The following is a 23403-nucleotide window of genomic DNA, read 5'->3' on the forward strand; positions in this document are numbered from 1 at the left end:
TATCAATCAAAATCAACCAGTTCATAAACCACCCATGTTCAAGATTGTATTTGAGATGAAAAGTGTGTATATATGATAGAGTAAAAAGGTACTATCTTTACAGTAACCCAAAGACGAGTTAGCAGTAACTGCAGTTAATTTTAAACTTTGTTTTTAATCAACATAAAGAACACTTTGGTGCATAGTTACCAAGAAACAAAATGGATACGAGAAGCGAGGAAGCAAGTGTTAAAACAGTAGTATGAAGCGAGAAGCGGGATACAGTTGCAAAGTGATTATGCAAGTGCATGAAAAATGAAAATGAAACACAGAAAGCAATATGAAGTGCGGACAAAAGCAAATACTAAATGACATGAACACAAGTATAAAACCAACGTCTAAGCTTGTTATAAAAAAATATTATTTTTTAATATAAAACATAGAAAGGGGAAAGTGAGTAAGAAGTGACAAGAAATGAGAAGGAAATGTTAAAGTGAAAAGGAATCGATTTCAGAAACGAGAAAGAAGCGGTATTCCCACTAAAGGGAATTGAGTTTTCCATATTTTGGAAGCGGGTTCCCAAACCTTCCCCTCCTTTCTAGGAAGGGAAGAGTTTCATGTTTCCGAAGCAAGCTTCCCTATGTAGCAATAAGTTTCCCGTAACTATGCTTACGTGCACCTTTAAACCATCTCAAAATGTCAGATTTTAAATTTTTTTTAACAGAAGAGCCCTCATGTTATTTGTTTTATTTAAGAGAAGAATGTAAAAATGAAAGACTTTAATAACAAAAAACAAAACAAAATGTGAAGATATTTGAAGTGATTTAAGATAACTTGGTTGCTTTTTGTAAATAGCCTATAAGTAGTGCATTTTTTTAAAAATTGTGATGTTGATTTCATGTCAAGATGGTTGGCCCTTGGTGATTTTGATGATTTTGATTTTTTTTTTGTTCCCTTTTTGTTTGTGGGAGCTGTGTTGTTGGCTCTTATTATGTGTTTACTGATTTTTTTAAAGAGGAAGAAGGAAAAAAAAGTCTTGGAACAAATGGCGGAATAATATATTCCTCACAAAAGTAACAGTGCACACCCTAGACAGAGGTAATCCTGTAGAAGAGTGTGCATGAAAACTTCATAAGAGGAACTTCATCAGATCGTTGGATTGAAAACCAATGGCCTAAATTTGGTGACGAAGACCTCTAAGGTCAAATGAGATAGCCAGATAGTTAGGTAGCATTGTCATAATGGAGCAGTCCCGGATCCCATGGAGGTTATTTCCCCCCAGCTTGCTTATCAACAAAAAGAAAAGGAGACCTTGAACCAACAATTTCAATATCGAGATCACTAAGCTTTAAACCAACACCAGAACAGATTTTTCAGAAATTTCCCATGTAACAAAACAACATGCATTAAATATGGATCATTGTTTTCAAAACTGATTGTTCAAGAAAGCCAATTCATGAGCACTTGCTAAAAATTACATGAATCATTATTTCACATATATTAACATGCTTGGAAGAAGATGGTCAATATCTGCATAACCCAAGCCTACAATACAGATTGGGGTAATCCCCAATACAATCAAAGAGAGTTAACTTTCATATGCATGTGCAGGAAATCCGAAACCCGTGAAAGAATGGAATATGTTCCACAGAAACTATAGAAAAGACATCACCACCCTAGCTATTTAGCCAGTCTGCCTAAGGAAGCATTTGAATGCACCCGAAGATCCATGGACATGTGGATCAAATTTGGATCTGGCATTGGGCTGACCTCTCAAATGGGGGATCTCAGATGCTCGGATTTGAGATCTTCGAAATAAATGAAATCTGTGAATTTTTAGTCTGATTAAGGTGTGTGTGTGTGTGTGTGCATGTTGTGGCCATGGGGGGCTATAAATCCACCGATGTGAAATCCTAGGATCTCAGATCTGGTTGCATTCAGAGCATCCTAAGGGCATGCTTGCAAAGTTTTGTCATTCTTGGATTCTCTCAAGATCCTATGATTGTAAATAACAATAACAACACTTTCTCAATATTAATGAAGTATGAAAAAAACACAAGTGATTATGATAGCTAGCTGTGATTGTTTTTGCCTTGAATCATGTGAAACTTGGTCATAAGATTGACCTTGTGACCAATAATCACAGTTTCCACTTTCTCAACTGTGATTGTGCACCCCCACTTGTGACTAAAGCAAACATACCCCAAGTGTTGCTCAATAACCCAGCTGACGCGATCCAGAAAACATCGAGCCCCTGGTAGTGGAGCATACCTTTGGAAGACAAACATGTAGCTGAAAATTGTAGTTTACAAAGAGAACATATTTCCAGAAGAAACAATAGGACTAAACTATATTTCACGCTTCCATCTACAACGCAAACAATTGATAATATGTAATTTTTGTTAGATGAACTCCACTGCTGGAGACTGCACAACTGAACAAGCTTTCATCATGCACTCTAACAAAATGAAAAATTTATTTTTGGTGACAGTTACAGGCACAATTGGTGGAATAAAAGCCACTAAACTTGAACAACCGGACCTGAATATTTTCCAGCGCGAACATAAAAGTCATCCGGGGCTGCAACCTCCTCAAGCCACGCATAGTTTTCTTCACTTTCATCTATTTCAAGCCCATCTCCTGCAACAAGTGTTGTAAGCCTCAATTTTCATTGCCAACAAGTTTCAAATAGGATGTGGACTCAATAACCTGAGTCAACCCAAAAGAGTTGATGCTTGCTCTGGTGCTTAATCAGGGAGCTGATGTACCCAACCTGAGAAAATACCCGTTTGGCTTCCCAGGTTGGGTCCACAGCTATAAACCTTGCCATCAAAAGTTTGTGCTACTGTAGGAGAAACCCCATGAGTTTTATCCATCTTTGAAATGAATGGCACTCATGAAGGCTAGTTGAAGGCAGTTGGGTGACAACCACCACCTATAATGAGCAACTTCATCTCTAAGTACAGTGTTAGGATCAAGCGCTATTCATGCATATCCCTCTTAATTCTAAATAATACCAGAAATAAACCAATGACTACTCAACTTTATATCTACTTACCAAAGCTCGAGTATGGATGATCATGGTAATAAGTACAATTCCTTCCAGCAGCCTCGGAGTAAGGCGGTGCAAGGACGTCAAGCACAGCACATGAAGCAACTGCAGTAAAGCAGTGTATATTACCTCCACTTTTTGGGAAAAGAACAACTGTCTCACAAGCTGCTGTAAGAACAGTGTCCGCCTTCAACTTTGCCAACCTAACTGCAGCAAGATAAAGTTGTTAAGCAACACAGCCAGTATTATGGGCACCGTACAACTCCCGGGCTGAATAGTCGCCTTGCTAGGAGCTCAGCTGATTGATAGCACATTAGGAATAAACTAGAAAAAAACAGAAAGCCTGGGTATCGTAAGAAGTGAAAAACCCACACTTCATATATCTTCATATATGAAGAAAGCAACCAACATTATGAGGGCTAAGAGAACAGCTAGGTGCGTGTGTTCATGTCCATATATAGTGTGCACAACTGAAATCCATTTGTTTCTATTGTTTGTATGCATTTATGATAATGTGAGTCAACCATTCCAAGCCCATAAAGTGGATCACATGATCGGTTGGGCATGTTTGTGTCTTGCATGGATGGAGGTGGATCAACTATGATTCAGCTGAACTACCATTTTGGAAAACCCTGGAAGGTTTCTACTCATTAAAATGTTTGGGGGAACCTGATTCTCTTAGTAATCAGAGGGCAGCATAGTTTCAAAGGTTGTCTTTTGAGCAGCACACCAGATAAAGGAAGGTTAGTGGATCACTTTGAATGTCAGCAGTCTTTCTGATGCAGGCAGGTTCAACCCAGTCATAAGCTTTCACATGCATTGATCCATACAGGATTTTGCTCAACACAGTCATCTCTGGATGATCATGGAGAGGAATAACCGATGAAGTTGGCAGACAAAAAATTCCTATCTGCAAAACTCAACCAAACATGGAAATTTCAGACAGATGACAGAACAGTTGCAAGCACAACAGAAGCTAGATGCTTTAACCATGAAGTAGATTCATCTTATGCAGTTCTGAGACAGCAATAATGTCAACTATAACTAGCTCCTTAAATTGTCTTTTCTCAATGTTAACTGGATATTTAAATCTAAATTTCAAAAACTGACTTAAAAAAATAATTCTACACTGTTTATCAAATTATAACCCTATGTGAACAAAAGATGCCACCAGAGGAAACACAAGATGCCCAACAGATTGACAGTTTAAAAAGTTAGAGAAATCTAAATGAAAGCATTGCATATTTCATAGATCTCTTTCTTGCCTTAAGATTGACTAAGGTATAACCAATATAGATCAAGTAAGACAGTTCCCAGTATAGATCACTTGTTCATATTTTTATGATTAAAATGGATATAAAAGAAGAATATCTTTCCTGTTAGCACTTGGAGACCACATAGCATCATTGTTATTTGACATATCATGTATGGAGGCCTGCCTGTGTTTCATGCAGTTACAACTTAATGTAAGAATGTGTCAGCATTTTTACCAAAACTCTTCCAACTGACAAACGTATTACTGATTACCAGCTCCTAAACACAATGCTGAGAAGGTTGACAAATACAATATGGTTGCCATCTCTCTCTCTCTCTCTCTCTCATTTTCCCTGTATTCACATGGTACAAAAGCAACAAAGAACATGTGAGATTAGATTGTTAGTCTCTTCAATTTCCTTTAGATCTTATACTATTTTCTCTTGAGCCGTGAAAATTGAAAAACTTATACCTATATTCAAGCAAATAATTATTTCTTTCACATAATCAGAGAAAAGACATCACATATATCTTTAAGGTCAATAAGTTTGTTTGGATTGACCCATTTTTGTGGCAACCACTTCTTAAGGATAAAAAAAAAAATTAACTATCACCCCTCCCTTCATTCCTTTCCTATATGAAAGTAATGTCTTTGGCCAAGTTTTCTCCACATAAGCATCAACAAACGGGCTTTATGACCATGAGAATTACCAATAAAAACACTATGAAAGCAACTATGCTGCTGAAAGGAAACAAGAACCTCCAAAGATGTTCACCAAGAAAAAAATGTGGCACTCACCAAAGCACCAAGAGAACACACACAAGTCACAAGATGGGCTCACATACAAACACCCACAAAAGGGGTAAACAAAAGAGATAAAAAACAATATTTTATTGATCAATGCTCATGCAAGAAGCATAAATTTGAGAGGGGATTACACCCCTATTTATCTCCAAGACAAGGGCTTAGAAGGGAGAGGAACCATCTATGGTTGACTAGTCATAAGCCAACAAAAAATTAAAAAACAACCTAACTAAATTAACCTAGTTACACACACACACACACACATATATATATATAACACTCTCACTCAAACTTACGGTTTGATAACCAAAAGTTTACCTAAGAGAAAGTGAAATCTATGAGTAGTGAGAGGTTTGATGAAGAAGTCTGCCAATTGATATTCTAAAGTAACATAGGAAAGATCAATGGTGTCATGTAGGTACTCATTTGGTACATAGTGGCAATCCATCTCAAAGTGTTTGGTTCGTTCGTGGAAAGTCTGGTTGATGGCAATGTAGATGGAACTTTTGTTGTCACAACATATTCGTGATGCTTATTGAATTTGAATGCCTATGTCAGCCAGTAATCTCTTCAGCCAGACCACTTCCATAGTGGTTGTAACCATCGCTCGATATTCGGCTTCGGTTGAAGAAAGATAAACTTTTTGTTGCTTCTTACACAGCTGAGATCAATGAGTCACCTAAAAATACACAAAAATCAGTGGTTGAGTGTCGGTTATTAAGATCTCCTTATAAAATATGTATTTATATATATATATATATATTCTTAAATATAAAAGAATATATATAATGCCCAAAAGAGGCATTTTGGTCATTTCACATTACGCAACTAAGTTAGTTCAATAGGAATAGGTTAGCTAGATAGTTTTTTATTTTTTTAAATAAATGTAATTTATATAGCCATAAGGGACTCTATGGGGATTACCCATAGAGACGTTGGGGCTGCTCCCAACATCTCTATGGGAGCTCCCAAGGCTCCCTCTCTCTTGTGTTGTTGTGTATAAATAGGGACACATTGTCTCCATTTATTTTATGCTTCTCACTAAGCATTTTATCAATAAAATCTATATTTTTATTTTGTGTTGCAATCCCTAGTTGGCTTATTGTGTTATCCTTAAGTGGATTTGTGTTTGTGCACATTGTATCCCTAGTTGGCTTATTGTATTATCCTTAGTTGACTTGTATTTATTTTTAGCTCATTTAATTATATATATATATTCAGTTTTATAGGCATATTGTAACGACCCCAACTCCTACCTTTGAAAAATGCGGAATATTTTTTTTTTTTTTTTAAAAAGAGTCGCGGAAAACTTCTCAGAGACCTGGGGTCCCTACAATTCCAATTTCAGTTGGATAACCACACACCACAAAGCAACTTACATTTATCAATCATAACCAATCCACTGAATTCTTTTATTAATGAATCAATAAGAGTAATATGTTCCATGTCAAAAATGAAATATCAAACTGCAGGAAATCAGAAGAACTAAAAGAAAATAACAGTAGAGCCACTCTGTCCGTAAGTGAAGTCGTCTGAAACAAATGTGACCCTCGTATCTCTCAGAAGCTAGTCGACTTCACTGATCACCTGTGCCTGGGAAAAACCAATAAAATAAGAGGGTCAGAAATCCGAAGAATTCTGCGTACAGGTTTCCCTAATGAATCAAATAAGAAAAAAAGCATAAATAAGATCCATGTAATATTTTGAGGAATACAATTATACTCAATTCTTAAGTCAATTAACCATTCATGCATAATTAAACAGTTAACAGGAGGGAACACGAAATATGCAACATTGATCATAACTTAATCAATAAGGCAATTAAATGTAAAATAGATCAACATCATACAATGATCAACATAAACAACTAAGTGAACAGGTAAATATGCATGGACTAATGCATAGCAGGAATATGCATGATTTGTGTGCAATGCATGACCCATTTATTATCTTCCATTTAAGTTTTCCTCTTTCCATATGCATGTCCTATTAAATGCACACATCCTTAAGTTCCTCTTTTTAATTACAGTGGCCCGCGGATACACCAAACGGGTACAATCCCCGAGGTTAAGTAGGGTTCCCGGGGTAGCTTCACACACAATTTGTATTTTGTTACCGGGTTCCAAACTTAGCCCACGACCGATATCAGGAAACAGCACCATCCATCGGAACCTTGGAAAACAGCATCCAAAGTCGGGGACACCAGGGAAAACAGCATCCACTGGCGCCACTTTCTTGGTATACCAAAACAAACTCACAGCTGTGACTAACACACCACTCCCGGGTAAAGTGGCGGATTCTCCCTAAAACCGTGGCCAGGAGAAGAACCTCAATATCGGGTTCAGGGGAAACAAAACGCACACGGAGTTTTTGTATCCTCACGGTTTCCCCTAAACCGCAATATCCAAGATTCTCACGCTAAAGCAGGGACTTCAAGGAGAAAGTGAATTACACTGTTCTTTATTTAATTTTATTTGGTTATTAATCCATTTCTTTTACATTTGCAAATTTACCTGCAGAACTAATAACATAAGCTTGCACATCAGCATGCTAAGCTTTTCACGGGACCACAGCCCGTGACAACATAGAACAGTGTGGTAAAACAACAATATCACATTTGATTTGTTGCAATGCATCCAAAAACAATTAAAACGGAGAACAACTAGTCCTCGCGGCTCATCCAGCCACAATTGATCCAATTTGATCATTACCACATGCATAAGCAAAAATCATAAAGAGTATGCCACTTATGCATTCTTTTCACATGTTTTTCAATGCGCATTCATTTAGGACAATTTAAAGGTGTACATGAAACAATAACCTACATATACATATGCATGAGTTCACAATTTCAATTTAAATTTCATGTTTTCATTCCATACATATGCTCATATCCCATGTATGATTTTATTTAGCCTGTCAATGTATACTTTAACATACATGTTCATGTCACATACACACTTTGATGAAATTACACACTTAAATCAGCATGTGAACCTTCAAGTGGTGGTGCACGTGTCAATACATCAAGTTAGTGTACAATATGCATAAGATGTAGCTTTGCAGCAAATACTTTGATTTTTGGCTTAATGTGTGAAATGCAAAAAACAAAACATATCATGCTCTTACACACATAGGTCTGAATATCAAGTAAGCATAGATATGAAAATTTCAAGAAGAACTGAACCTTACACAAGCTAATTTAACTCAGCCTATAATATTTAGTTTAAGCCTTGGAAAACAGCCTGTACGATTACATGTTTAGCTAAATTATGAGTCACCCATAATGTTTGTGTCATACAGATTACATGGGTGTATGCCTAACAATCCTTACACGTCCATATGCCTCTTAATCACCTTATAAATAGGTATGACAGAATGCATGACATAGATCAATCATACTACTAAGCAATTTAACAATTATGAAGCAATTGACCACTTACACATGAGTATATACAAATTTTATAACCATGCAAAGCTGGACTAACACAGGTATAATGTAGTCTTATTTAAGTAGCAATGACCCAGCCAATGCCCTTGGATGAGGCTCCACAACCACCAGGCTCGGCCTGTCAGGCCAGCCCAATTCGGCTGGGCTGATAGCCAACCCACCTAAAAGTACAAAAGATTGTCCTAACTGATCACCATATTGCTATTTGATAGATAAAAGAACAATAGATTGAGGAAATATTCCCCATACTTAGAAAAATGCTAGAAAGAGGGTGTATAGTGCACTAGTTGAAGTAGAAGGCAATGTGCAGCTTTAACCATCTTTTCAAACCCAAATTCTCTCATAAAGCAACAACCAAAGTAAGAAAGCTTGCATTTGTTTTCTTTAACAGTACATGTATGTAAAATAATGGATATTGTAATCCAAGTTACAATTTGTTTCTCTTTTTTTTTTTTGTGGCCAAGTAATTTTATATAGAACCTGTTTCTGCAAATTCTATGGAGCCTAAGGATGCAAATAAGTTTTCAGAAGCATAGAACTTACATATGGGTTTAAACGCAGGATCAGGACCATAACATACCATAATGTAGTTCATGTTATTTGTATCTTAAATATAATCATCAAGATGATTATGAATTGCAAATGACTTGAGAATGATGGGTCTGTATATCATCCTTTTACAAAGACAAGCAACTATCACAGGCATTTCACCCAAGGAGATATTCCAACTCTTACACCTCTGTAAACTTTCAGCTCCAAAATGGAAAATGGCCATGTTTTATGTTTTTGATTTGGTTTCCACAAGAACGCAAATGACCAACTTTCTGATTAGCAAGAATACAAAATACAAACATTCAAGAATATAGTTTAAACAGCCAAACCAATAAAATAGACCTCCTTGAAATAGAGAAAAATCTATAGAAAGTTGATGACAAACCAACTGATCCAATTATGCCAACTTAAACGCAAGATAGCACCCATGATAGCAACCCACTATGCTGCTGACAAGCTTCCAAAACAAATAGACATATCAAAATCCTCCACCCCAGCAAACCAAAATCAGGAAAAGTTTCCCAGCCACAAATCATGAAAGGCTTCCCAACATAACGGAAATCTCACAAATATGTCGATTTGGGGTTTTCGGCCCCTCAAAACCCCAAATCTGCCTCTCTTTCCAATGATTCCCCTAAAACAATACCTAAATCGAATTTAGGTTCTTTTTCCCCATTCGAGCCAAAAGAAAACCCGTACCTTTTTCGCTGGTTTTCCGGCAATCTTTCCGGCGATCGGAGACTGGAGGCACGGTCGGCTGGGCTGCTCCTTGTTGCTGCCGTGACCTGCGGTGGTTGCAGCCTTCCGGTGATCTACCACCCTCCGGCGCACGCACACAGATCGAAAGAGAGAGGGAAGAGGGAAGAGGGAAGAGAGAAACGAGGGAGAGACCCCTCTCTTTACCCTTTTATCGGCTGATTCCCCCCCCCCCCTTTTCCTTGCCGAGATTGGTGGGGATCGGTTACGCCAGTCGACCCCCCCCCCCTTCCTTCCTTCCTCTTTAGAAACAGCAGCTCTTCCCCCAATTTTTTTTTTTTTAAAAGGCTGCAGCTCGATATAGGGTTTTAAAAACACTATCGGGTTATGGATCCGGGTCGGGTCCGACCCGGGTCCGACCCGGGTTCAAGAGTTCACTTTTTTTTTTTTTTACTTACCTGCTAAGGGGGAGGCGCGGCCCGGGTCCGGGACTGAGACCCGAGATCCTATCACTATCAGGGCCAATGGATCCTTTGCCGATTTGGGTCTGTGAATTGGATCCATGACTTACTCGAAAAGGTGGATCCACAGGTTGGATCCAACTGTGGATCCCTGCACTAACCCTTTTATTTATTTTTATTTCTTTTTATCTACATATATGATATTAACTATATATATTCCCCCTTATGGGTCCTGGATCCGAAATACGGATCCTTAGGCCCATTCGCACATTTCGCATTATTTTATAAATGAAAATTCATGAAAATTTCTGGTTATTACATCCCTACCCCCTTAAAAGAATTTCGTTCGCGAAATTAAACGTACTAGATAAGTATCGGTAGTACCAAAATAAGATATCACACGAGTCCTAACGATTGACAACAAAGAAGATACCTTAGACTAGATCAACCTGATCGTCCTGTGTAGTGGTCGTAACGGCATAAACTCTTCCGTTGGTCTTTCGTTGGCCTTGTTGTTGCTGAGGTCTCTGTTGTTGTTGTAGTTGTTGCTGCTGTCCTCCCTGAGCTGCTGGCGGGCCTGGACAGTAGGGAGCGATGTGCCCTGGCTGCTGGCACCGGTAGCAAACTCCCTTGAACATCGGACAAAAACCCTGAGGATGACTCTCATTACATCTGCGACACATCGATTGGGCTTTCCCCTGCTGTTGCCTCATCTGAGGTTGTCCCTGATGCGCACCCTGCTGACGTCCTTCCTGGGTTCGCTGCTTCTTGCCAACCTGAGTCTTTTCGCCTATCGGCGGGTCTTTCCTCTTTCCGCCCGAAGCATTCCCTCCATTCGTGCCTCCCTTTTGCGATACATTCCTAGATCTTTCCCAGTCCTCGGTCAGTACGGTGGCTGACTCGATCGCCTCGGCCAGAGTAGAAGGACGACCCCCGAGCACACGAGTCCGTAACCCATCTTTCAGTCCACGCACGAATCTAGCCGCCCTTGCCTTCTCATTCTTGAAGAGGTTTGGGCTATACTTCTCAAGACTCCGGAACTTAGTAGTGTATTCCACTAGACTCATGGTCCCCTGAGTCAGATCGAGGAACTTTTGTTGCATCTGCTCCTCGGCGTAAGGGGGAAAGTAGGCGTCCAGAAACTCCTCCCTGAACGTCTCCCAAGGAATCTCATCCCAATCAGCAAATTTCAACCTTCGCAGGGTGTCCCACCAGTTCATGGCATCGCCCTTTAAGCGGTAAGTGCCAAAGGGCGTCTTTCTCTACTCAGGGACAAGTAAGACGTCAAACACCCGCTCAATCTCCTCGACCCAGCTCGCAGCAGCCTCTGGGTCTGCCTTTCCTAAAAAGGAAGGCGGGTCCAACTTCAGAAACCGCTCGAACGAAACGCCACCTGCGTTGGGAACAATATTGACCGGAGGGTCACGAGTCGCTGCCTGCACGGCCGCCTGTGCAGCTGCCTGTGCAGCCTGTGCCGCTTGGGCTGTTTGTGCAGCTTGAGCCGTCATAGTCTCTGTCAGGGTATGGATGGCTTCCATCATGAAATCCCTTTGCACCTGCCAGTCTGAGGGAGCAGCAGTAGAGGACGAAGCACCTCTGCGGGTATAATGCGACATCTACAACGTACATCCTTTCTTCAAATTAGACTCCTATTGATCCTACCCCTTAAGGTTGATCACGAACAATAATTGTTCATGAAATCACACCAAGACTTATTTATTTCACAACAAAGAATATTAAATTATAATTGCAATCCATCACATAGAATTCACACACTTAAAGTAAAAGTATTAAATAACCTTACCAGTGAAGAAGACTGCTCTGGAGGACGAGTCACACTTGTCGACGCTTCAGGACAGTGCTCATACACCAAAATATAGAAATTTAACACAAGAAAGATGATAAAAGTGTAAGTCTTTGTGGTTGCTCTGATACCAAACCTGTAACGACCCCAACTCCTACCTTTGAAAAATGCGGAATATTTTTTTTTTTTTTTTTTAAAAGAGTCGCGGAAAACTTCCCAGAGACCTGGGGTCCCTACAGTTCCAATTTCAGTTGGATAACCACACACCACAAAGCAACTTACATTTATCAATCATAACCAATCCACTGAATTCTTTTATTAATGAATCAATAAGAGTAATATGTTCCATGTCAAAAATGAAATATCAAACTGCAGGAAATCAGAAGAACTAAAAGAAAATAACAGTAGAGCCACTCTGTCCATAAGTGAAGTCGTCTGAAACAAATGTGACCCTCGTATCTCTCAGAAGCTAGTCGACTTCACTGATCACCTGTGCCTGGGAAAAACCAATAAAATAAGAGGGTCAGAAATCCGAAGAATTCTGCGTACAGGTTTCCCTAATGAATCAAATAAGAAAAAGAGCATAAATAAGATCCATGTAATATTTTGAGGAATACAATTATACTCAATTCTTAAGTCAATTAACCATTCATGCATAATTAAACAGTTAACAGGAGGGAACACGAAATATGCAACATTGATCATAACTTAATCAATAAGGCAATTAAATGTAAAATAGATCAACATCATACAATGATCAACATAAACAACTAAGTGAACAGGTAAATATGCATGGACTAATGCATAGCAGGAATATGCATGATTTGTGTGCAATGCATGACCCATTTATTATCTTCCATTTAAGTTTTCCTCTTTCCATATGCATGTCCTATTAAATGCACACATCCTTAAGTTCCTCTTTTTAATTACAGTGGCCCGCGGATACACCAAACGGGTACAATCCCCGAGGTTAAGTAGGGTTCCCGGGGTAGCTTCACACAATTTGTATTTTGTTACCGGGTTCCAAACTTAGCCCACGACCGATATCAGGAAACAGCACCATCCATCGGAACCTTGGAAAACAGCATCCAAAGTCGGGGACACCAGGGAAAACAGCATCCACTGGCGCCACTTTCTTGGTATACCAAAACAAACTCACAGCTGTGACTAACACACCACTCCCGGGTAAAGTGGCGGATTCTCCCTAAAACCGTGGCCAGGAGAAGAACCTCAATATCGGGTTCAGGGGAAACAAAACGCACACGGAGTTTTTGTATCCTCACGGTTTCCCCTAAACCGCAATATCCAAGATTCTCACGCTAAAGCAGGGACTTCAAGGAGAAAGTGAATTACACTGTTCTTTATTTAATTTTATTTGGTTATTAATCCATTTCTTTTACATTTGCAAATTTACCTGCAGAACTAATAACATAAGCTTGCACATCAGCATGCTAAGCTTTTCACGGGACCACAGCCCGTGATAACATATAACAGTGTGGTAAAACAACAATATCACATTTGATTTGTTGCAATGCATCCAAAAACAATTAAAACGGAGAACAACTAGTCCTCGCGGCTCATCCAGCCACAATTGATCCAATTTGATCATTACCACATGCATAAGCAAAAATCATAAAGAGTATGCCACTTATAAATTCTTTTCACATGTTTTTCAATGCGCATTCATTTAGGACAATTTAAAGGTGTACATGAAACAATAACCTACATATACATATGCATGAGTTCACAATTTCAATTTAAATTTCATGCTTTCATTCCATACATATGCTCATATCCCATGTATGATTTTATTTAGCCTGTCAATGTATACTTTAACATACATGTTCATGTCACATACACACTTTGATGAAATTACACACTTAAATCAGCATGTGAACATTCAAGTGGTGGTGCACGTGTCAATACATCAAGTTAGTGTACAATATGCATAAGATGTAGCTTTGCAGCAAATACTTTGATTTTTGGCTTAATGTGTGAAATGCAGAAAACAAAACATATCATGCTCTTACACACATAGGTCTGAATATCAAGTAAGCATAGATATGAAAATTTCAAGAAGAACTGAACCTTACACAAGCTAATTTAACTCAGCCTATAATATTTAGTTTAAGCCTTGGAAAACAGCCTGTACGATTACATGTTTAGCTAAATTATGAGAGTCACCCATAATGTTTGTGTCATACAGATTACATGGGTGTATGCCTAACAATCTTTACACGTCCATATGCCTCTTAATCACCTTATAAATAGGTATGACAGAATGCATGACATAGATCAATCATACTACTAAGCAATTTAACAATTATGAAGCAATTGACCACTTACACATGAGTATATACAAATTTTATAACCATGGAAAGCTGGACTAACACAGGTATAATGTAGTCTTATTTAAGAAGCAATGACCCAGCCAATGCCCTTGGATGAGGCTCCACAACCACCAGGCTCGGCCTGTCAGGCCAGCCCAATTCGGCTGGGCTGATAGCCAGCCCACCTAAAAGAACAAAAGATTGTCCTAACTGATCACCATATTGCTATTTGATAGATAAAAGAACAATAGATTGAGGAAATATTCCCCATACTTAGAAAAATGCTAGAAAGAGGGTGTACAGTGCACTAGTTGAAGTAGAAGGCAATGTGCAGCTTTAACCATCTTTTCAAACCCAAATTCTCTCATAAAGCAACAACCAAAGTAAGAAAGCTTGCATTTGTTTTCTTTAACAGTACATGTATGTAAAATAATGGATATTGTAATCCAAGTTACAATTTGTTTCTCTTTTTTTTTTTGTGGCCAAGTAATTTTATATAGAACCTGTTTCTGCAAATTCTATGGAGCCTAAGGATGCAAATAAGTTTTCAGAAGCATAGAACTTACATATGGGTTTAAACGCAGGATCAGGACCATAACATACCATAATGTAGTTCATGTTATTTGTATCTTAAATATAATCATCAAGATGATTATGAATTGCAAATGACTTGAGAATGATGGGTCTGTATATCATCCTTTTACAAAGACAAGCAACTATCACAGGCATTTCACCCAAGGAGATATTCCAACTCTTACACCTCTGTAAACTTTCAGCTCCAAAATGGAAAATGGCCATGTTTTATGTTTTTGATTTGGTTTCCACAAGAACGCAAATGACCAACTTTCTGATTAGCAAGAATACAAAATACAAACATTCAAGAATATAGTTTAAACAGCCAAACCAATAAAATAGACCTCCTTGAAATAGAGAAAAATCTATAGAAAGTTGATGACAAACCAACTGATCCAATTATGCCAACTTAAACGCAAGATAGCACCCATGATAGCAACCCACTATGCTGCTGACAAGCTTCCAAAACAAATAGACATATCAAAATCCTCCACCCCAGCAAACCAAAATCAGGAAAAGTTTCCCAGCCACAAATCATGAAAGGCTTCCCAACATAACGGAAATCTCACAAATATGTCGATTTGGGGTTTCCGGCCCCTCAAAACCCCAAATCTGCCTCTCTTTCCAATGATTCCCCTAAAACAATACCTAAATCGAATTTAGGATCTTTTTCCCCATTCGAGCCAAAAGAAAACCCGTACCTTTTTCGCTGGTTTTCCGGCAATCTTTCCGGCGATCGGAGACTGGAGGCACGGTCGGCTGGGCTGCTCCTTGTTGCTGCCGTGACCTGCGGTGGTTGCAGCCTTCCGGTGATCTACCACCCTCCGGCGCACGCACACAGATCGAAAGAGAGAGGGAAGAGGGAAGAGAGAAACGAGGGAGAGACCCCTCTCTTTACCCTTTTATCGGCTGATTCCCCCCCCCCCTTTTCCTTGCCGAGATTGGTGGGGATCGGTTACGCCAGCCGACCCCCCCCCCCTTCCTTCCTTCCTCTTTAGAAACAGCAGCTCTTCCCCAAAATTTTTGTTTTTTTAAAAGGCTGCAGCTCGTTATAGGGTTTTAAAAACCCTATCGGGTTATGGATCCGGGTCGGGTCCGACCCGGGTCCAAGAGTTCACTTTTTTTTTTTTTTACTTACCTGCTAAGGGGGAGGCGCGGCCCGGGTCCGGGACTGAGACCCGAGATCCTATCACTATCAGGGCCAATGGATCCTTTGCCGATTTGGGTCTGTGAATTGGATCCATGACTTACTCGAAAAGGTGGATCCACAGGTTGGATCCAACTGTGGATCCCTGCACTAACCCTTTTTTTTTATTTCTTTTTATCTACATATATGATATTAACTATATATATATTCCCCCTTATGGGTCCTGGATCCGAAATACGGATCCTTAGGCCCATTTGCACATTTCGCATTATTTTATAAATGAAAATTCATGAAAATTTCTGGTTATTACATCCCTACCCCCTTAAAAGAATTTCGTCCGCGAAATTAAACGTACTAGATAAGTATCGGTAGTACCAAAATAAGATATCACACGAGTCCTAACGATTGACAACAAAGAAGATACCTTAGACTAGATCAACCTGATCGTCCTGTGTAGTGGTCGTAACGGCATAAACTCTTCCGTTGGTCTTTCGTTGGCCTTGTTGTTGCTGAGGTCTCTGTTGTTGTTGTAGTTGTTGCTGCTGTCCTCCCTGAGCTGCTGGCGGGCCTGGACAGTAGGGAGCGATGTGCCCTGGCTGCTGGCACCGGTAGCAAACTCCCTTGAACATCGGACAAAAACCCTGAGGATGACTCTCATTACATCTGCGACACATCGATTGGGCTTTCCCCTGCTGTTGCCTCTGTTGAGGTTGTCCCTGATGCGCACCCTGCTGACGTCCTTCCTGGGTTCGCTGCTTCTTGCCAACCTGAGTCTTTTCGCCTATCGGCGGGTCTTTCCTCTTTCCGCCCGAAGCATTCCCTCCATTCGTGCCTCCCTTTTGCGATACATTCCTAGATCTTTCCCAGTCCTCGGTCAGTACGGTGGCTGACTCGATCGCCTCGGCCAGAGTAGAAGGACGACCCCCGAGCACACGAGTCCGTAACCCATCTTTCAGTCCACGCACGAATCTAGCCGCCCTTGCCTTCTCATTCTTGAAGAGGTTTGGGCTATACTTCTCAAGACTCCGGAACTTAGTAGTGTATTCCACTAGACTCATGGTCCCCTGAGTCAGATCGAGGAACTTTTGTTGCATCTGCTCCTCGGCGTAAGGGGGAAAGTAGGCGTCCAGAAACTCCTCCCTGAACGTCTCCCAAGGAATCTCATCCCAATCAGCAAATTTCAACCTTCGCAGGGTGTCCCACCAGTTCATGGCATCGCCCTTTAAGCGGTAAGTGCCAAAGGGCGTCTTTCTCTACTCAGGGACAAGTAAGACGTCAAACACCCGCTCAATCTCCTCGACCCAGCTCGCAGCAGCCTCTGGGTCTGCCTTTCCTAAAAAGGAAGGCGGGTCCAACTTCAGAAACCGCTCGAACGAAACGCCACCTGCGTTGGGAACAATATTGACCGGAGGGTCACGAGTCGCTGCCTGCACGGCCGCCTGTGCAGCTGCCTGTGCAGCCTGTGCCGCTTGGGCTGTTTGTGCAGCTTGAGCCGTCATAGTCTCTGTCAGGGTATGGATGGCTTCCATCATGAAATCCCTTTGCACCTGCCAGTCTGAGGGAGCAGCAGTAGAGGACGAAGCACCTCTGCGGGTATAATGCGACATCTACAACGTACATCCTTTCTTCAAATTAGACTCCTATTGATCCTACCCCTTAAGGTTGATCACGAACAATAATTGTTCATGAAATCACACCAAGACTTATTTATTTCACAACAAAGAATATTAAATTATAATTGCAATCCATCACATAGAATTCACACACTTAAAGTAAAAGTATTAAATAACCTTACCAGTGAAGAAGACTGCTCTGGAGGACGAGTCACACTTGTCGACGCTTCAGGACAGTGCTCATACACCAAAATATAGAAATTTAACACAAGAAAGATGATAAAAGTGTAAGTCTTTGTGGTTGCTCTGATACCAAACCTGTAACGACCCCAACTCCTACCTTTGAAAAATGCGGAATATTTTTTTTTTTTTTTTTTAAAAGAGTCGCGGAAAACTTCCCAGAGACCTGGGGTCCCTACAGTTCCAATTTCAGTTGGATAACCACACACCACAAAGCAACTTACATTTATCAATCATAACCAATCCACTGAATTCTTTTATTAATGAATCAATAAGAGTAATATGTTCCATGTCAAAAATGAAATATCAAACTGCAGGAAATCAGAAGAACTAAAAGAAAATAACAGTAGAGCCACTCTGTCCATAAGTGAAGTCGTCTGAAACAAATGTGACCCTCGTATCTCTCAGAAGCTAGTCGACTTCACTGATCACCTGTGCCTGGGAAAAACCAATAAAATAAGAGGGTCAGAAATCCGAAGAATTCTGCGTACAGGTTTCCCTAATGAATCAAATAAGAAAAAGAGCATAAATAAGATCCATGTAATATTTTGAGGAATACAATTATACTCAATTCTTAAGTCAATTAACCATTCATGCATAATTAAACAGTTAACAGGAGGGAACACGAAATATGCAACATTGATCATAACTTAATCAATAAGGCAATTAAATGTAAAATAGATCAACATCATACAATGATCAACATAAACAACTAAGTGAACAGGTAAATATGCATGGACTAATGCATAGCAGGAATATGCATGATTTGTGTGCAATGCATGACCCATTTATTATCTTCCATTTAAGTTTTCCTCTTTCCATATGCATGTCCTATTAAATGCACACATCCTTAAGTTCCTCTTTTTAATTACAGTGGCCCGCGGATACACCAAACGGGTACAATCCCCGAGGTTAAGTAGGGTTCCCGGGGTAGCTTCACACAATTTGTATTTTGTTACCGGGTTCCAAACTTAGCCCACGACCGATATCAGGAAACAGCACCATCCATCGGAACCTTGGAAAACAGCATCCAAAGTCGGGGACACCAGGGAAAACAGCATCCACTGGCGCCACTTTCTTGGTATACCAAAACAAACTCACAGCTGTGACTAACACACCACTCCCGGGTAAAGTGGCGGATTCTCCCTAAAACCGTGGCCAGGAGAAGAACCTCAATATCGGGTTCAGGGGAAACAAAACGCACACGGAGTTTTTGTATCCTCACGGTTTCCCCTAAACCGCAATATCCAAGATTCTCACGCTAAAGCAGGGACTTCAAGGAGAAAGTGAATTACACTGTTCTTTATTTAATTTTATTTGGTTATTAATCCATTTCTTTTACATTTGCAAATTTACCTGCAGAACTAATAACATAAGCTTGCACATCAGCATGCTAAGCTTTTCACGGGACCACAGCCCGTGATAACATATAACAGTGTGGTAAAACAACAATATCACATTTGATTTGTTGCAATGCATCCAAAAACAATTAAAACGGAGAACAACTAGTCCTCGCGGCTCATCCAGCCACAATTGATCCAATTTGATCATTACCACATGCATAAGCAAAAATCATAAAGAGTATGCCACTTATAAATTCTTTTCACATGTTTTTCAATGCGCATTCATTTAGGACAATTTAAAGGTGTACATGAAACAATAACCTACATATACATATGCATGAGTTCACAATTTCAATTTAAATTTCATGCTTTCATTCCATACATATGCTCATATCCCATGTATGATTTTATTTAGCCTGTCAATGTATACTTTAACATACATGTTCATGTCACATACACACTTTGATGAAATTACACACTTAAATCAGCATGTGAACATTCAAGTGGTGGTGCACGTGTCAATACATCAAGTTAGTGTACAATATGCATAAGATGTAGCTTTGCAGCAAATACTTTGATTTTTGGCTTAATGTGTGAAATGCAGAAAACAAAACATATCATGCTCTTACACACATAGGTCTGAATATCAAGTAAGCATAGATATGAAAATTTCAAGAAGAACTGAACCTTACACAAGCTAATTTAACTCAGCCTATAATATTTAGTTTAAGCCTTGGAAAACAGCCTGTACGATTACATGTTTAGCTAAATTATGAGAGTCACCCATAATGTTTGTGTCATACAGATTACATGGGTGTATGCCTAACAATCTTTACACGTCCATATGCCTCTTAATCACCTTATAAATAGGTATGACAGAATGCATGACATAGATCAATCATACTACTAAGCAATTTAACAATTATGAAGCAATTGACCACTTACACATGAGTATATACAAATTTTATAACCATGGAAAGCTGGACTAACACAGGTATAATGTAGTCTTATTTAAGAAGCAATGACCCAGCCAATGCCCTTGGATGAGGCTCCACAACCACCAGGCTCGGCCTGTCAGGCCAGCCCAATTCGGCTGGGCTGATAGCCAGCCCACCTAAAAGAACAAAAGATTGTCCTAACTGATCACCATATTGCTATTTGATAGATAAAAGAACAATAGATTGAGGAAATATTCCCCATACTTAGAAAAATGCTAGAAAGAGGGTGTACAGTGCACTAGTTGAAGTAGAAGGCAATGTGCAGCTTTAACCATCTTTTCAAACCCAAATTCTCTCATAAAGCAACAACCAAAGTAAGAAAGCTTGCATTTGTTTTCTTTAACAGTACATGTATGTAAAATAATGGATATTGTAATCCAAGTTACAATTTGTTTCTCTTTTTTTTTTTGTGGCCAAGTAATTTTATATAGAACCTGTTTCTGCAAATTCTATGGAGCCTAAGGATGCAAATAAGTTTTCAGAAGCATAGAACTTACATATGGGTTTAAACGCAGGATCAGGACCATAACATACCATAATGTAGTTCATGTTATTTGTATCTTAAATATAATCATCAAGATGATTATGAATTGCAAATGACTTGAGAATGATGGGTCTGTATATCATCCTTTTACAAAGACAAGCAACTATCACAGGCATTTCACCCAAGGAGATATTCCAACTCTTACACCTCTGTAAACTTTCAGCTCCAAAATGGAAAATGGCCATGTTTTATGTTTTTGATTTGGTTTCCACAAGAACGCAAATGACCAACTTTCTGATTAGCAAGAATACAAAATACAAACATTCAAGAATATAGTTTAAACAGCCAAACCAATAAAATAGACCTCCTTGAAATAGAGAAAAATCTATAGAAAGTTGATGACAAACCAACTGATCCAATTATGCCAACTTAAACGCAAGATAGCACCCATGATAGCAACCCACTATGCTGCTGACAAGCTTCCAAAACAAATAGACATATCAAAATCCTCCACCCCAGCAAACCAAAATCAGGAAAAGTTTCCCAGCCACAAATCATGAAAGGCTTCCCAACATAACGGAAATCTCACAAATATGTCGATTTGGGGTTTCCGGCCCCTCAAAACCCCAAATCTGCCTCTCTTTCCAATGATTCCCCTAAAACAATACCTAAATCGAATTTAGGATCTTTTTCCCCATTCGAGCCAAAAGAAAACCCGTACCTTTTTCGCTGGTTTTCCGGCAATCTTTCCGGCGATCGGAGACTGGAGGCACGGTCGGCTGGGCTGCTCCTTGTTGCTGCCGTGACCTGCGGTGGTTGCAGCCTTCCGGTGATCTACCACCCTCCGGCGCACGCACACAGATCGAAAGAGAGAGGGAAGAGGGAAGAGAGAAACGAGGGAGAGACCCCTCTCTTTACCCTTTTATCGGCTGATTCCCCCCCCCCCTTTTCCTTGCCGAGATTGGTGGGGATCGGTTACGCCAGCCGACCCCCCCCCCCTTCCTTCCTTCCTCTTTAGAAACAGCAGCTCTTCCCCAAAATTTTTGTTTTTTTAAAAGGCTGCAGCTCGTTATAGGGTTTTAAAAACCCTATCGGGTTATGGATCCGGGTCGGGTCCGACCCGGGTCCAAGAGTTCACTTTTTTTTTTTTTTACTTACCTGCTAAGGGGGAGGCGCGGCCCGGGTCCGGGACTGAGACCCGAGATCCTATCACTATCAGGGCCAATGGATCCTTTGCCGATTTGGGTCTGTGAATTGGATCCATGACTTACTCGAAAAGGTGGATCCACAGGTTGGATCCAACTGTGGATCCCTGCACTAACCCTTTTTTTTTATTTCTTTTTATCTACATATATGATATTAACTATATATATATTCCCCCTTATGGGTCCTGGATCCGAAATACGGATCCTTAGGCCCATTTGCACATTTCGCATTATTTTATAAATGAAAATTCATGAAAATTTCTGGTTATTACATCCCTACCCCCTTAAAAGAATTTCGTCCGCGAAATTAAACGTACTAGATAAGTATCGGTAGTACCAAAATAAGATATCACACGAGTCCTAACGATTGACAACAAAGAAGATACCTTAGACTAGATCAACCTGATCGTCCTGTGTAGTGGTCGTAACGGCATAAACTCTTCCGTTGGTCTTTCGTTGGCCTTGTTGTTGCTGAGGTCTCTGTTGTTGTTGTAGTTGTTGCTGCTGTCCTCCCTGAGCTGCTGGCGGGCCTGGACAGTAGGGAGCGATGTGCCCTGGCTGCTGGCACCGGTAGCAAACTCCCTTGAACATCGGACAAAAACCCTGAGGATGACTCTCATTACATCTGCGACACATCGATTGGGCTTTCCCCTGCTGTTGCCTCTGTTGAGGTTGTCCCTGATGCGCACCCTGCTGACGTCCTTCCTGGGTTCGCTGCTTCTTGCCAACCTGAGTCTTTTCGCCTATCGGCGGGTCTTTCCTCTTTCCGCCCGAAGCATTCCCTCCATTCGTGCCTCCCTTTTGCGATACATTCCTAGATCTTTCCCAGTCCTCGGTCAGTACGGTGGCTGACTCGATCGCCTCGGCCAGAGTAGAAGGACGACCCCCGAGCACACGAGTCCGTAACCCATCTTTCAGTCCACGCACGAATCTAGCCGCCCTTGCCTTCTCATTCTTGAAGAGGTTTGGGCTATACTTCTCAAGACTCCGGAACTTAGTAGTGTATTCCACTAGACTCATGGTCCCCTGAGTCAGATCGAGGAACTTTTGTTGCATCTGCTCCTCGGCGTAAGGGGGAAAGTAGGCGTCCAGAAACTCCTCCCTGAACGTCTCCCAAGGAATCTCATCCCAATCAGCAAATTTCACCCTTCGCAGGGTGTCCCACCAGTTCATGGCATCGCCCTTTAAGCGGTAAGTGCCAAAGGGCGTCTTTCTCTCCTCAGGGACAAGTAAGACGTCAAACACCCGCTCAATCTCCTCGACCCAGCTCGCAGCAGCCTCTGGGTCTGCCTTTCCTAAAAAGGAAGGCGGGTCCAACTTCAGAAACCGCTCGAACGAAACGCCACCTGCGTTGGGAACAATATTGACCGGAGGGTCACGAGTCGCTGCCTGCACGGCCGCCTGTGCAGCTGCCTG

The 23403-nt window shown here is 40.5% G+C and overlaps 1 protein-coding gene across 1 annotated transcript in view; it reads right to left on the reverse strand.

The window, feature by feature from the left end:
• Positions 1 to 2304: 2304 nt before the first annotated feature.
• LOC149812905 (2-aminoethanethiol dioxygenase, putative (DUF1637)) overlaps positions 2305 to 23403 on the reverse strand; it is a 66894-nt gene continuing 45795 nt past the window's right edge. The window contains exons 3-5 of the mRNA XM_089991713.1: positions 3788 to 3941; positions 3038 to 3238; positions 2305 to 2619 (exon numbers count right to left, since the gene is read on the reverse strand). Coding sequence (XP_089847839.1) covers positions 2501 to 2619; positions 3038 to 3238; positions 3788 to 3941 — 474 coding nt within the window. The 3' untranslated portion in view covers positions 2305 to 2500. The remainder of the gene's footprint in view (positions 2620 to 3037; positions 3239 to 3787; positions 3942 to 23403) is intronic.

Source organism: Nuphar pumila, chromosome 16 (genome assembly GCF_984573655.1).
Source record: "Nuphar pumila chromosome 16, dmNupPumi1.hap1.1, whole genome shotgun sequence".
Classification (NCBI taxonomy): domain Eukaryota; kingdom Viridiplantae; phylum Streptophyta; class Magnoliopsida; order Nymphaeales; family Nymphaeaceae; genus Nuphar; species Nuphar pumila.